The sequence below is a fragment of the Balaenoptera musculus genome, chromosome 1 (genome assembly GCF_009873245.2).
Source record: "Balaenoptera musculus isolate JJ_BM4_2016_0621 chromosome 1, mBalMus1.pri.v3, whole genome shotgun sequence".
NCBI classification, from domain to species: Eukaryota; Metazoa; Chordata; class Mammalia; order Artiodactyla; family Balaenopteridae; genus Balaenoptera; species Balaenoptera musculus.
In genome coordinates this window covers 141,969,842-141,987,260 of record NC_045785.1, presented here as the reverse complement: position 1 = coordinate 141,987,260, position 17,419 = coordinate 141,969,842, and the positions used below count along the sequence as shown (strand labels likewise).

The 17,419-nt window shown below is 35.0% G+C and overlaps 1 protein-coding gene across 2 annotated transcripts in view; it reads right to left on the bottom strand.

The window, feature by feature from the left end:
- Nucleotides 1-17,419, bottom strand: part of PLA2G4A (phospholipase A2 group IVA) — a 157,064-nt gene that overhangs the window by 11,301 nt on the left and 128,344 nt on the right. For both annotated transcript variants that reach the window (XM_036834124.1, XM_036834131.1), the window contains 2 exons: nt 11,355-11,539; nt 1,012-1,207 (listed from right to left, as the gene is read on the bottom strand). In XM_036834124.1, the coding sequence (XP_036690019.1) occupies nt 1,012-1,207; nt 11,355-11,539 (381 nt within the window). The remainder of the gene's footprint in view (nt 1-1,011; nt 1,208-11,354; nt 11,540-17,419) is intronic.

Here is a 17,419-nt window from a genome sequence, read left to right as displayed (position 1 = left end):
TCTTCCCTTTATCAGTTCCCTGCTCTCTTACTAAAGTTTCCTAGTTCACCCAAATAAACCATTTGCACTTGAACCCTTTGCTTGGAATCTGCTTCTGGTAGAACCCAAATCCAAACATTGATTAACTGTCTTCATGTCACAGGAATCCCCTCCACATCCTATTTTTGAGAATTAATAGTGATAGAAAATTCAAAATTTTCTAGGTTTTAAGTATTCCACTGTTCAATAACTAAAAATGCCAACAAATTCTTCCTTCTTTTGTGTTGAAGTATGACTCATAATAATCTCCATCTCTATTGATTTTTTCTCTGACTTCCTCCACTATCTAGAAGAAGATCACTGTCTTTTCCATAGTCTCCATGACTATTTTTTGTCTTTCCTCTCACAGCTACATTTTCTGGTCCTAAAATAATATGATTTTGAGGCATTTAGCATCTTGCCTGTCAACCTCTAGATCTCCTTTTGTTAATCAATATCTTCCAGGATACAGAAGAGTCTATAGACTCCTCTGGATGTGGCAAAACAAAATGTCTGTGCCTTAAATTTGATTCTCTTTTTTTTTATGGAATATAACATGGCAAGCTGAAATTACTAGCCATATCGTACTGCTAGATAACATTAATTTTTATGGTCAGTTAACATTCCCAGAATTTTTTGCATGATTTGTTCTGAAACAAAGCCTCCCTTTCAAGGGTAGTATTTAAAATATTTAACAATGCCTATGACAAGGGTACCAATCAATCAGAACAAATATAATCTGAGGTTGTGGAGTAAAGCCCCAGAGATTTTTACGGAGCTAGTTGTTCACCCTTCAGTTTCTGAATTATGAGGAGCCAGGGGATCTTGGGCTAAGAAAGAGGCGAAGTACTCGGGGTCTCAGGATAGTAGCCATTTATCAAGGTAAGGGAAGTGTTCAGTGTTGTAATAGCTGGTATGGCAGTGTCAGCATGCACCAGCTTAATGTTAGTCTTTATCAGATTTCTACTTTACAGAATATAACTCCCAATGTACCTGGAGCCTTGTACTTTCTGAAGTTGATGTTGGCCAGAACAAAGTGGATGATAGTTGGGCAATCTTTCTCGACATCAGGATTCTTGGGTTTAAAGACATAGCATTCCTTCAGTCCTTCTCGATCAAACACATAAGGATCGATCTTTGGAAAGGGGAGCTTATTCATTTTAGCCCACTTTTCTGCAAGTAGAAGTTCCTATGGAAGAGAGGGAAAGATCATTTGTTCAGTTGGTCTGCACATTATTCAATATTAGTTAGGTGTCTACTATGTGCTAGCTGTATGCTCCTTGCTAGGGTGAAAAATGACCCCGTTCTTAAGAAGCTTATCAATCTCAAAAGATATAAAATTACTCCATAAACAAACTCACTATTATTTTGTCATCTTTTTTGTATAGGGCTAGTTCCATAGGAGGCATTGAAAAATTATTAATGAACTGAACTGAATGAAATTACGTCGATGCAATTGCTAGAGAAATAAGTATATATTATGAGTTCTGGGCATTTATAAGCCAAGTGAATGCTTTTTAACCCTTCAGAGTCAAAAAAAAATCTGTTGAAACAGAATGAGGAGCACTCTTGTTACTGATTTTTTACCTGCATCTTCTCCACAAAACTGATTAAAAATTAATAAATTTTCTGAATGCAAAAACATTGAGTTGCCCTGAACTAGCTTTTTTTTCTTTTTTTTTTTTTTTTTTGCTTTTGTTTATGAAAAGAAACTGAGCTCTGAGCTTCTGGCATCATTTGTTATTCTATGTGCAGTGGCCAAGAATTGGCCATACAGAGGAACCAAGAGTTAGATAATGGGTGTGGCAGATTGTCATTACTTCCACATATGAACTTCCTTCCGGGTAAAAAGGCTTATACATCCCCACTGGAATGAGAAGACACCTGGCACACAGCCACAGCAGCTGATTTGCATCTACTGACATGTAACGTGACCAAGAAATACAAGTTTGCTGTCGACTACTGAGGTTTCAGGTTTGTTTCTGCATCAAGGCTGACTAACACAATAGGTAAGCACAAAAAATAATTAAATTTAAACTAAAGAACATAAATCAATACAGAGAGGTGCAGCGAATAGAGCTTATTTCTACTGAAATGCAGCTGAAGGGCAAAAGGGACAAATAAGAAGCAGACTGTGGTAGTGGGAAAAGCACCAACACTGGGGCCAGATTGCCTGAGTTAAAGTGCAAGCTCTGGGACTTTGGGCATGTTCCTTAATGTCTCCACACTCAATATCCTCAAATATAAAGTAAAGATGGCAATGATAGTACATATTTCATAAGACTGCTGTTAGAATTAAATAAATTAATATGAGTGCAGTATTTAGAACCATGCCTGTCACATATTTCATGCTATACAAATATTTGACAAATAAATGCCAGTAAAGAGAAGAAAAGAAATGGAAGGGGAAAAGTGAAGAAAGAAAAGAGGAAAAAGAAAGAGGGATAGCAATGGTATTGGGGAAATCCCTAAAGAGGGGAGGTTTTAGAGAAATGATCACTATCATCTTAAGTTTTTGAACTACTCTTGTCATCACATTGATTCATTCAGTGATAATCATTAGTTGCCAATCTAAGTTCCATGCTAGGAGGTGGGGACATAACACTGAGTGAAACTGTTGTTCTTATGGGATGTACATAGCCTGGTAGGTGAGAGATAGTAATCAAATAACACTTCAGGTTTAAAACTGTGGCAAATGCTATGAAAAAAGTATTTATTTGCCATGAGATTTTGCAGTATACCTGGACTATTTCCTCAGAGTGCTTATTAATTCATTCAATGTTATAATTGAGCACCTATGTTCTAGGCATAACAGAGAGGCTGTCCTTGGATACTTAGGGATTATAAATCAATGGGAAAGATAAAAAATAGATATGATAGTGCAGTATGGAAGAGGCAGGGAACATGATGGATGGCTTCATGCCTGGACTGTGCAGCCTGAAAGGCCCAGCACATCTTGACTTGCAAGCTCAGTGATCTGAGACAAACCGCTTATCACTACAGCTAAACAGGGAAGAAATTATTTTGTGGGAGGAATTATGCAGTGATGCTCTCCTAATGGCACCATAGGAATCGTAAATAACAACAAACGCACATGGACCAGGTTGTGTACTATCCTTGAAATAGCAGGCTCCCAATCCCATTTTATCTACATTTCAGCTGTTTCTTATTTCTCAGCAACTCATGCATACATAAATGAGTTGTAAAATAAAGTTAGCACTATTATCTTCCTGAACATTGCTGTGAGGATTAAATGAGATCATGTATTTTTAAAAACTCAGTAATTTATATTTTAGAAAACAAGTACTTTAAAATAGCACCTTATGCTTTGTGACCACCTAGAGGGGTGGGATAGGGAGGGTGGGAGGGAGACACAAGAGGGAGGAGATATGGGGATATATGTATATGTATAGCTGATTCACTTTGTTATAAAGCAGAAACTAATACACCATTGTAAAGCAATTATACTCCAATAAAGGTGTTAAAAATAAATAAATAAATAAATAAAATAAAAAAATAAAATAGCACCTTAAATTCAGAGAAAAATATGTTTTTCATTGAACTTTCACTGTTCCTGATGCTTCTAGAATGTCGTGAATTTTAAGTTGATCGACTCTCTCAATGCCATTTACTGAGAAATAAAAATCTGGGAGAACAAAGGATTTGATTTATATTAAAGCGTTTGTTTCATAAACTGTTAAGCTAAATGTGATTATATTTCACTGAAAATCCCATACATATATATGAATAATTGCTTGTTTGAAACTTGAGAAAACTTTTATCTCTAAATCATTTTTCTTCCTGTTCAGTTGAATTATTCAGCCTGTTATTTCTTGTCTAGCACTGTTCACAGTTATTCATTAAGGATTATTCAACATCAAAATAAAACTAAAAGTTCACGCTGTGGAATTGCGTGAGAACAAGGAAAAGAAGGAGCTTTCTAGTGTTTACAAACATGACTCAAGGGTATGACCAGTGATGTGTGGATGTGTGGAGAAAGAGGAAAAGGGGAATTGCGTGAGGTAAAAGACCGAGCTATTTTTAGATAAATATTTTACGCTGGAATCAGGAAGTGATGGAAACTTTCCCTTTCCTTATATGATTCTGACATGGAAAAGATTAAAAACTGATGACTCTAAAGGCAGTGATTACAGGATGGAAAAGCCATCTCCTCTCTGATGTCTTGTTTCTCTGTTTGTAATGGCTAAGAAACAATGACACAACTATAAGTAGAGCAGACGAGTTTGAAAAGAGTATTTTACAAGAATGCAGTGAGCAAAAAAATTGCTGCTCCACAAATTACAGCAATATGCCAGAACTGTGTTCTAACCATCCATTTTGGTTATTGTTTGACACCGCAGACACTTCAGATTTCCACAGACTAATTCATGGTAAATTTACATAGTACTAACTAAAATGATTTTCTGTGGAGATAAAAACTTGATAGTGTCCTTCCAAGTGATACTTTGTAAGATATTTGTGCTCATTTTTAAGTACTAAAACATCTTGAAGGATAGGAAAAACAATCTAAGTAACATAGAAATATATTCAAACTATAGTGTTAATGGCATATATATGCCATTTTATTTATATATGTAAATAAATATATACTTAAATTAAATTTAATCTATATATGTATAATAAATTAGCTTTTCTCTAGAGGAAATGAGGTTTTTTTTCCTGTATAAACCTAGGCTATGTGTTTTCTAAGATATTTCTCATTATTCAAAATCTATTTTTAGATTGGGGAGAGGTATGGAGGATAATTGTGTAAATAAATTTACAGAATTTTTAAAAATTATTGAAGCAACAATTGTATAAGATACAATGGATATAAACAACAATTTAGAATTCATTATTTTGTGGTTATGGTCATTCTCACTTCCAAAAAATGTATTATATTAGGTTCCAAGAGCTTTATAATGCAATAGAGCTGAAATAATTTTCTATATCTAACAGTGTATAGAATTTACAGAGCACTTTGTACTTCTTAGTTCTTTTTCACTAAGAGGTTACTATACATTCACCAAAATATGTAAGGAGAAATTAATGTTGGGTATATTTCCTCATCACAAGGCATCTGATCCTCCATGACCAATACAGGTGTAATGGGTTGAATGGTGGCCCTCCAAAAGACAAGTCCATGCCCTCAACCCCCAAGACCTGTGAATGCAACCTCATTTGGAGAAGGGGTTTTTGCAAATGTAATTAAGCGTCTGGAGATGAGATCATTGTGGATTAGCTGGGTGAGCCATAAATCCAAAGACAAATGTTCTTACAGGAACACACACGCAGAGGAGAAGGCCATAGGAAGACAGGGGCTGAGATTGGAGTTATACAGCCACAAGCCAAGGAAAGCCTGGAGTTGCTAGAAACTGGAAAAGGCAAGGAAGATTTCTCCTGTAGAGCTTTTGGAGGGAGTGTGGCCCTGAGGACACCTTGATCTCGATTTCTGGCCTCCAGAACTGTGAGAGAATATACTTCTGTTGTTTTAAGTCACCATATTTGTGGTAATTTGTTACTGCAGCCCCAGGAAACTAATATAAGAGGTAAATCTGTAAATGCTTCATTTAATAACATGCAGTTCCTTTCATCAGCCGTGGTGGACTGACGCCCACAGAGCTAACACTTGGATTGGTTTGGCCATGCTGGTTTCATCCAACCTAAAAACCATAAGTACATCATATACAGAGGTTCTAAACCAAGGATCATGCCATAAGGTCAATAAATAAATCAAGTTAGTGCGGAAAAATACAGATTCTTTTTTTGTGTTATTTGTGGGTAACTGAAATTTTGACCTTGAATGAAAATATAGGGAGATAAAGTTAATTTAGATATATTACTTCTATAATTTGTAAAGACTGGCTCATTTCAAATTTTCCTTGCTTCTTTCTTCTTTTTCTCCTTCCTTCATTGCCTCCTTCTCTCCTTCCTTCTTTCCTTTTATTTTTATTTATTTTTTATTTTATTTTATTTTTTTGGCTGTGCCACACGGCTTGTGGGATCTTAGTTCCCCGACCAGGGATTGAACCTGGGCCCTTGGCAGTGAGAACGCGGCATCCTAACCACTGGACCCCCCAGGGAATTCCCCTTTCTTTCTCTTTTATTTTTAAGAGAATGAACCCATTGTTCTGGCTTCTGATCATTGAGCATTTAATAAGGCCTGAAAAACAGTGAGATTTATGTTCAATATACAGCAACATAATATAAAATAATATAATTTATGGCATAACAACCCAAATCTATTATTCTCCATAAAATTTTGTAAGGTAAAGGAAAAAACTCTCCAGTAGTAAACTAAATTTCCCTATATTCCTTGTTTTCTCCTCAAGACATCCAAAATTATTTCCCCCTTAAATTTAGTCTGTTTATTTTGCAGACTTGAATGTGAAGACCCTGGCTTATTTTTATGACCAAAATTAAAGATAAATCCTATTAAAATTTTCCCTGGATGGATCCTACTGGTAAAATGAATTTGGATAGCATATATCTAAGTTACTAAATGGTTAACAAAAAGAAACTTGACAAAATGAAACACAGAGCTGTTTTTCTTAAATCATTTAATAACACTATTTAGAGTCATGAGGCTCTTTATAGTTGGACTATTATTAGGGTGTGTGCCCACTAATCTAAAAAAAAAACAAAAGAACTCCAGTATCACTGACATTGACGTCATGACCTTTCAAGGCCAGTTATAAAATATAATATGAACTTTGTTGCCTTTACCAAAAGCCATGATATCCATCATTCTCTATCTCCCTGACAAAATCTGAGATTTAACTATACTTATGAAATAAAGTTAACGGTTCTAATTTTTTGCTCTACTCTTTAATTTCAAATGGTATCGATATTTTAGTCTCAAAAATAGAAAATTATTCACTATTTAATCACCTTAATAAAATCATATTGCTTATATCCAGGTATTGCATTGGAGCTTCTCCCTTTCTATCAAAAACTTTGATGTAGATTCAATTTTTAAACCTTACAATATTATACCTAAAATAACTATTCTACTTTAGCGTTAATAGTATATTTTTATTAACTTAAAAACTATATTTGAGTAATCTTTTAGATCCATATTGAAATGCATATTATTATAATGACACTCTATATAACAACACTCATAAGTTTAAAAAATCATTTTCAGTATTCCAAATGAGCCTGAAAAGTTCATTTTGTTCACTTTGAATTTCCTGAAGTTCATTTTTGGAGGAAAAAATGTATTACATATAATATATTGCAATTTCCTTTATATTAAGTCTCTGATTCATTCCAGAATTATAGGCTTTGTGCTATACTAAACCAATAGTTAAAGGATAGTTGAAGGTTAGTTAAGGGATATATTAACCAATAACCAATTGTTATTGGTTAAAGGATATATTAACCAATAACCAATTTAACCAATAGTTAAAGGATAGTTAAAGTATATATTCACATATGAGGAAGAGGGGTAGGATGTAAGGGGTAGGATGACAAAATAATTCTAAATCACATCTATTAGCATGCACAGCTGTAATATTTTTTTCATGCCAACAAAGCTGTGTAAAACAAGGGCTTGCATGTACAATCTAATATAGTAATGTAAAACGGTGCAGCTTTTTTAGAAAGTGATCTGGAAATACTTATTAAAAATCTTAACTAATGCATATCTAAGAAGCCAACTAAAGAAATAATAAAAAGTGCGATTAAAGATTCATGCACAAGGATGATCATTAGAGGAAAAAGGTGACAAGATAGCAATAACCTAAAAGGTGAAAAGAGAGCATTGTTAAATAAATTCATGCATACCCACATATAAAGATACCATGCTGTGCTTAAAATTATGTTTTTTAAAATATTTAATGGCATAGTAAAATGCTCACAATGTAACTTTAGGTAGAAAGAAGCAAAAATATATGACCCTAGTGTTAATAAACACACACACATGCACGCACGCACACAGTGAAGAGAGAAAAAAAGTAAAAACCAAAATATCAGTAGCCATTGTCTATGAATAGCAGAAGCACTTGATGTATATTCCAAATTTCCAAATTTTTTACAAGTATTCTTCTTAATTGGAAATAGTGAATCAAAGTATGTTTAAAAACTAGACAAAGTACAATGGTTCTTTTTAGAGGTAGAAAGTAATATTCTAAAACCTTCTTCCAATATCAGTTCATTAATGTAGTGGAGCTTTGATTCATATATAAAATGATGGCTTTGACATTTTACACTCCCATTGGTGAAATGAATAATCAGCTTCTCTTACCACCAGAATGAGCTTCTAAACTATCATGGTAGCGTCATCCATTGAAACTAACCTGCCATTGCTGCTCATGGGTCATCAAATCCTGCTCTTGGTTTTCACAGTCACCTGTCCTGGTTCAGTACTTCACTGTCTTATGCTTGCATTACAGTAAATCTCTCTTAATTTTAATCTTTTGTTCTCCATCCTCCAATTCATCCTACTCTCCATTGCCAGATTAATCATGCTAAAATTCCAATTTCATAAAGTCATTTGTCTGCTGGAAACGCTTCACTGATTCTCTGTTTGCTATCATCCAACCGTAAACTCCTAACGGGAGTGTAATATCTATCACTCTAATCAGATCACTCCTCAGATGTGCTCATTGCCATTTCTGTGCCATTTTCATCCTATTTCATTTATTTCCCTGTTCATCTACTCCAGGACACACCAATCTATTTTCGTATGGATCTCCTATAATACACCTAGTTATATAAACCCAAGTAACTATTTAACAATAAGTTACTTAACTTCCTTCCAAATGACTTTGTGTATAAAAGTCTTCGCCCCCACCAAAAGCTAAAATTTTATCAAGATCAAGAACCATATTTTGGGCTTCCTTGGTGGCTCGGTGGTTAAGAATCCACCTGCCAATGCAGGGGAAACAGGTTCGAGACCTGGTCCGGGAAGATCCCACATGCTGCGGAGCAACTAAGCCCATGCACCACAACTACTGAGCCTGCGCTCTAGAGCCTGCAAGCCACAACTACTGAGCCCTCGTGCCACAACTACTGATGACCGCACACCTAGAGCCCGTGCTCTGCAACAAGAGAAGCCACTGCAATGAGAAGGCCACGCACCGCAATGAAGAGTAGCCCCCGCTCGCCGCAACTAGAGAAAGCCTGCGTGCAACAAAGAAGACCCAACGTAGCCAAAAATAAAATAAATAAATAAAAATAAATTTAAAAAATAAACAAAGATATTACATAGTTATGAAAAAAAAAGAACTATGTTTACCATTAACTGCTGTGCACAGCACATAGCACACAGTGCAGGGAAAAGTACACACACAGTGTGTACAAAGGAGGCAGCTAGTGAAAGGAGAAGAACATTACATTTTCATTCTGGAGCCTTAGAATTTGGTCCAACTTGACTACTTCTTAACTAGCACTTTCCTAGCCAGATCCTGAGCTATGCTCTTTTCACCCATTATCTTATTTAATTTGTTGATGTGATGAGATTTCTTATCTCATCAATCCTTGTTTCTTTGTCTGAATACCACTGACTGCCTCAAAAAAGGTAAAATATGAAAGCACTTTTAAAATATGAGGTTTAGGGGACTTCCCCTAGCGATTCAGTGGTTAAGACTCTGCGCTTCCATTGCAGGGAGCGTGGGTTCGATCACTGGTCGGGGAACTAAGATCCCACATGCCCTGCGGCATGGCCAAAAATTTAAAAAAAAAAAAAAAAGAAAGAAATAAAATAAAATATGAGGTTTATATATATATTAAAGCGTTATTATAACCATTATTAGTCTTGCAAACAGTTTAATCATGTACAATATAAAGGAAAACAGATGTCTGAGACCTGGGTTATCACTGACTCTTCCTGGTTGGGAGATCATGAACTATTTCACTTAATTTCTGTGAGTTTCCATTTCTTAATCTATGAAATTGGAATAATAACTTCATATCTATTATAGCATTTCATTCATTCACCCACAAAAAGTGTCCTACATACTCATAATTTGGGCTAGCACTTATAAAGCAATTAGAACCAAATGATTAACATACACACACACACACACACACACACACACACACACACACACACACACAATGAGTGTTCTAGTTCCCAAGGAGTTCACAGACAGTGGAAGCAATATGATGTAAACAAATATGGAGAGTAGAACATGAAAATCGCTGTTAGACGAATTTACTAAGTCCTTTGTACTAAAACTATACCTGTGGAGGTCAAGAAAGGTAACATTTGAGCTGCATCTAAAGAAAGTTTGAGGCAAAAGGAACAAATAACATTCGTGGTCTCACTTGAGTGCTGCCCAGCAATTGTTCTACATTGCCCTAGTCAGAACTTTTCCTCGTTTCTTCATATAGGCAGACTTTTACTATCATCATACCCTGGCTCCACTTCCTCCATTCTCTCACCCTCAAAAGATAATGCTGACTCCTAATTCCTCTAAAAGTTAGAAGTTATCAAGTGAGTACTTTCCCATCTTCCCTTCTCAGTGCCTAACAGCTAAACTCCATCCATAGCCATAATTTCCCCCCTTCTCTCTTGCCCAATACAGACATTTCCAGACTCCTCTCCACCTGTATTTTTGTATCTTCCTTCCACTCCGTACCCCTGTAACCTTCCCAGGGGTGTAACTCTATCATGTATGTCATCTCTCCATTCTCCAATAACATTTCTTCATTCATGAGTCCTAACCATCGAAACATTTAAACACACTCGAGTACCTCCGACACACCCTTCCACACACACAATTTTCTTATTCTCCACATCCTCGTGCAGATATAGCCCATCTCCTTCTTCCTTGAACAGTTTATATAATTGTCTCCATTTTCTTAACTTCCACTTAACCCTCCAATCACTGCAGTATGACTTCTGCCCTCTCAACCCTATTGAAACTGCTTTTCACCAAAGACTTCCTGTTGTTAAATATCTTGACTTGGTTTTATAACACTGCACATTTCCTTGGTTTGTGTCCTTTTTCCCTGATATTATTGTTGAATCATCAAGATACTATTTTACGTCCTCTTCTCTTCTCATAGTATACACTCCCCGTGCATCATTTTACTTATCTTTTACCTGCTAACTCCCAAATTTCAGCCTAATTTGCTTCATGAACTTTAGATATATTGCATCATTCTTGTCCTGCTCAGGACTATGAACTTGAACAAGGGTCATGGGAAGTCATTTAAAAGTTTTTTTAAGTAGGGAAGTGACTGAACCACATCTGTGTTTTGGAAATATTACTGAAAATAATGTAGAAAATAGGCTAAAGGGATAAGAAATTGGGAGGACTAAGATAGCTACAAGGCAATGCAAAAGAATGTGGCAGATAATGGAATGCTACATAAATTCTCCTTACCTTGAACGGAGGACTGGAGTCACTTGGCCTTGCAGAAAAGTCAAAGGAGATGATGAGATCAACTCCTCTCTGAGGTCTCAGGATCAAGGGGTATGGCAGGTTAAATGTGAGGCCACTGTCCACCACATGAATCTTTTTCCTTTTGACATCCAGAGGCTCATATATCTGCTCAAATTCATCAGGATCTTTAAAAAGGATAGAAAAGAAAAGAATGAATTAAACAATCATTTAACATTATTTAGAATATTAAAACTATTTGTTATGTAAATGTGTGAGAAGAATTCCCTATGGTTAGGCCCTCAGGGCTTGGAGACTTTTGGTTTCTTCATCTGTAATATCAGAATAAAAGATTCTATCAACAAGGTTGCTGTGAGGATTAAGTGGGATGATACATGGAAAGTGCAAGCAAGGCTCAGGCCCTAGTAGTAATTCTACTCTGTGCACCATGATCCCTGTCGTAGCATTACTTCACATTACATAGATCTTTAGTGTTTAAAAACATTTCCTCATGCATTATCTTGCTTAAGTCTTAGAACAGACGTGAGATAGAGGATATCTATAAATGGAGGATGAAATACATTAAATTCATCTCTAAAATGACACAACTTGGGAGTGGCAGAGTCTGAAGGGATCCCACACAGCACCTCTCTAGGTGATGGGAGTCTAAGAGAATAATGCAGCTGACACATTCAGCAAACATGTATTGTCTGCTACTCTTCAGGCACTACTCCAGGTGCTGAACAAGAGAGAGGCAAACTCTTCTCCAATAGAGCACACTGCTGGTAAATCAGTAAACAAATATATTAAAAGATGGTTCAGGCAGTGATAAATGCAATGAAGGAAATAATAGAGGGTAATAGGATAAGGAGGAACTTCAGGTAGGTAGTCAGGAGAGACCTCTCTGAGAAGACTTTGAGACCAGATTCACAAGAGAGAATTGGCCATCTAAGGATTTGGAGGGTGTGGTATTTTTTTCCAGGGAGAGGGAAGAACTAGAGCAAAGGCCCCAAGGCAGAGTAAGGAGTGGTATGTTTGAGGAAGTACAGTGTGGCTACAACTTAAGAGGAGAGTAGGATGAGATGGCAAGGGATCTGAAGGAAAGCAGGGCCTAGAGATCATTAGTTTTATGAACAAATAATATTGATAACATGTTGCTGTTCACATTTATGTGTGGTGCTCCTAATCCTCTTCCTAGGAGAAAGAAATGTGATCAGAATTAAATTGATTTGAGCTGAATGAAATGACATGCAATTATTTTGTTCTGTCCCCTTGCCCTCACACTTGTTCCCACTTGTTCTGTTAGAAAGAAGGGCAGCAAAGCTCAAGAGGGAGGTTTACTACAGTAGGATAGAGTGAAGGTGCTCATGCTAGACATGCATTATGACCTCTGAGCAAGATTTTAAATTCCACTGGTGAGCATTTTCATAGAGGAAACAACAAAAACTAGAGGATCAGAGCAATCTGTGTTTATACAATCACCTATAAAATGCAGTTAATACCTATTACCCAGGAAAATGTTCAGTACATGGTAGAAACCCATCACATGTTAATTCCCTCTATATATTTCGAAATAAGAATGATGCTGATTATAATTCTCTCACAGTCGATTTTATCACTACATTGCAAGAGCAAGAGATCAAAGAGGAAAGTAAATCTTTAAATTCTTAATGTCTGATTAAAATCTATAGTCCTCATCATCACTAGAAGCTGAAACTAAAACACCAATGAGACAATTAGCCAGAACACTTATTCAATGTGAATTGAAACAGTTCTCAATTAGACTTTGGTTTAGTTACTTAAGAAAACACTAATATCCTTACAAGTTTCTACAGTTAACAGTCATTGTTTTCTTCTCTCATATCTATAAAAACTTCTCATCTCTAAAATACTGAATAACAAATGAATGTTAGAAACATTTACTAATGATGTTTGTAAATAAAGTGGAAAAGAGTTTACATCTGAGGTGATGTGTACTGAAGGAAAGTAGGAAGGTGTGAAAAACGGTCTTAGACGAAAAACACATATGCTAAAAAAGAAAACCAAGAAACAATGGGGGACGGGGGTGTTGGACAAGAATAAGGTCATGTAACTGAATGAAAAGTCAGGTCAAGTTAAAAAAGAAAAAAAAAGTCTTGCTATGTCCAGGGTGAATGCCTAGGCCAAAAAGGAGAGAGCAGAGATATCATTCTTTAAATAATTATCTTCAGGTTAATGCTATTTTCTTATCAAGTATCTATGTAGTGACAATGTACTTTGCCACCAGCCAGAATTCTAAATATCTATCTATCACAGAACCTGAAACTTAAGAATTGTAAAATTGAAATATATATATATTATATATATATATATATATATATATATATATATATAATCAAACCCAATTGTATCATCTATTCCTCTGAAATTTTTATTGTTTACAAATTACATATGTGAATTTTTTAAAAAGGTGAAGAATTATGAGTCTTTATCTTATATTAGTTTTAAAACATTTTACTAATAAGCTAGAAATTTATATTTGGGTACTTTTATTTCTCCTAAAAGCAGCTTTATTTTGAGTATCTATAATCTATTAGAAATTTCATATATAAGATTTATCATCCTTAGAAAACTCCTTAGAAGACAAAAGAGATATTATTAGTATCATTTTAAAGATAAGGAAATGAGGCCCTAAGAGGTTCAGTCTCACACTGTGAGAGTCAAGTTTCCAAGCCAGGTCCAGGAAGTCTAAACCCTACACACAGTGTCACACTGTTACTTCAGAAAGTGGCACAGCCATAAGACAAAAAGGTTTTGAAATGGGTAATTTAAAAAACAATAACTGGGGATTTCCCTGGTGGTCCAGTGGTTAAGACTTTGCCTTCCAATGCAGGGGGTGCAGGTTCAATCCCTGGTAGGGGAGCTAAGATCCCATATGCCTCACAGCCAAAAAACCAAAACATAGAACAGAAGCAGTGTTGTAACAAATTCAATAAAGACTTTAAAAAAATGGTCCATCAAAGAAAAAAAATCTTAAAAAAAAAGCAATAAGTACAATGTATAGAGGCAATCTACACAGGCATCTATCAATCATGAAAACCACATTGATATGTGTTTTTTATCACAATTAAGCATAAAAAATTAAAAACACATTAATGGAATTTTTTTTACAATGACATGATTTTCCCTAAAATAATAAAGTACAATGATAATTCACAAATATTTTTCTCTGGTTTTATAAACTGATGCTTTAAATTTTAGCTAAAAGATTAACCAGAAACAGACTATTTCTCTCCTATTCTGTTTGAGTTCCCCCTTCTCATCATGAAGCTAATAGTCTCCTTTTTCCTGTTTTAAATCCAAGATTATATTTGAGAGAAGAATCATCATGTGGACCAATTCCCAGCTCTGGCATGTAGCTAAACACCATGGTTCCAACCTTCCATATAAACTGACGGGAAGTAATGTTTCCTAATTGTGTTGTAAAAAAAAAATAGTTTTGCAAGATATTAACAGATATTCTATATACAAATTAAGAGTTCCATGATCAAATAGGTTTGAGAAACACAAGATTCAACAACTTAAAATAATAACAAATTATAATGCATGTTCCCTATTTTCCTTACTATGCCTTGGACTAATACTACTTTTTAGTGGAGATGCCACTTAATCCTGACAATAACTCTATAAGATAGGTAACAATTGTTTCTGTTTTATAAGTTAACCATTGGAGTAAACAATGAAGATTGTTGCTTCCTCACTAACCTATGGTTCCATCAGGATCAGGTTGTTGGTTTTTAGTTTCATTCTACTTTTCTATCGTTGTTAGCAGAGGTTACGCTAAGTAATGGCTCAGGACTGTCCAGCTAATAAATGACACAGTTGGGATTCAAATGCAAGTGAAGCTGCTTTTAAAGTACTATACTTGAGGCATCTTTAAGTAGGATTTCTCAAACTCATTAGGGTATCCCATGGCATTGTGAAGAGGGGGATGGAGTTGTTAGTTTTTCCAAATTTATTTGAACTTGAACCCTATTTATTAATATCTACTAAAACGTCATAGAAAGTTTGATGAATGCCCCTATGAAAGAACATCCTCCTGTAAATTAAAGTTTACATGGTTTCTCAACCTGTGAATGAGTTAATCACGTTCTTTGATAGGTACGGAAACAATCTCTGTTTTATAATTATGAACCATTTCCTTAACAGTTCAGCTGTGGAATTTTACAGTGGTTGTTCTACAAATACATCACACAGATTCAATTTATAATGTACAAATATTTGGATGTTTGTGTTTTGAACTCTGTCCTAAATGAACTCATGTCTTGATTTCTTATTCCAGATGGTGTATGTCACAGTAAATAATATAAACACAAAAGTAAACAGGAAAGAAGTCATGTAACTAGTGAGCAGCTTCTCTAAAATTAGTTTCCACAGGTATACAACTATTTTGAAGTAAACAAATGAGGGGAATTTTTTCATCTTATTTCTCTTGTTTTCAAAAGATGGTCTGCAAGGTGAAGCAATAGGCACAAAAGTAATACACTAACTTTTTCTCATTTTAGGTTGAGAGATTATTCTAAATGCTCAAATTTTAATCTGTATAAACAAAATCCATATAAACAAAATAGTGAACTAAATGTAAGATTCTTCCCAACATAATACTAGATAAGATTTTTAAAAATCTCTAAAAATAAAAGAGAAATAACCTTAATTAATGTTTTAATTGTGGTATTTTAACTGTATAATAAATAAAAGTTTTAATGACGATTTTATGAACAACGTTGATAATATTTTATGATAAACCTTTTAACTTTTCATTTCAAACATATAGTTTTATTCTAAAATTTGGAAATAACCAGAGGGAGATAAAAAGGGTCTATTTTGGTAAGGGCTTTGTCTGAAAAAGCACTAATCAATTCAGTATATTCAGTCTAAAATGCAGTCATTTTTAGCAATGTTGGTTCATAAGCAACAAACTTGAATGAACTTGTCACTCACCGAACTGGATTTTTGACTAAAGTCAGCATGCTGTATACATTTTTTCAACCAGATAAATATAAAGTGACTGAAGTGTAATTTAATGAGATACACACTGAGAAATAATATTTAAAGTTCCTTCTGAAGCTCATTAATCTAAAACAATTTTAGGTTAGAACATTTCAATATATCTCAACAAAAGAAATATTCAACCTGTGTAATATCATATTTTAGGATGATTAATATTTTCTATCTCTTCATGTCATTTTATGAAAACTGTCCCTGACTCTTTTTTCAAAAGGCACCGAATAAAGAAGTCAGATAAGGTGATGCACAACTATTGTCCTCCAAGCACTAGAGGGACGGCAAATGAAGATCATGCATCCTCGCGGACCTACAATCGCATCAGGATCAGGGTTGCTGGCTTTTAGTTTTACTGTACTTTTCTATCATTGTTAAATAAAGAGTATAAGTCCCTCCAAGAATCAAATTTTCAAGGAAGGGTCATGAAATGATTTTAATCTTCATAAGGGCAAGGACTGCATGTCTTGTTGACAGCTGGATCCCTAGTGCCACACACACTGAAGGAGCTCTGTAAATACTGTGGCAATGCAAGAACGAACAAAGGAAAGAAGAAAGATGAAAATGAAGAACAATCTGACATATGGTGAGAATAATGAAAGAGGCAGACTTCCTAAGGGTACCAAATGTATCTAATAAAAACGTAGGTTGCCCAGTTAAGTTTAAATTTCAGATAAACAGCAAACAATTTTTATACAAGGATGTCCCAAATGTTATAAGGGGCTTCTCTCTCTCTTTCTCTCTCTCTCTCTCTATATATATATAAAAATTGAAATTCAAATTTAACTGAGCACTGTATTTTTTCCGAGCAACGCTAACACCTCCAAATCTACATAAACTATTGCAAAACCACCAGGAAGCTGTTAAAATGTCGAGTGCAGGACTTGTGCTGTGCAAACCACAGAAGGAGCTATGCTTGGTATTGTGATTAAAGTAATAACATAAAACAGACGTAATAAGTACACACACGGAAACTTCCATTTTTACATCAGCAAGACGATGACTAATGAAACCAAGAGCTATGAGGA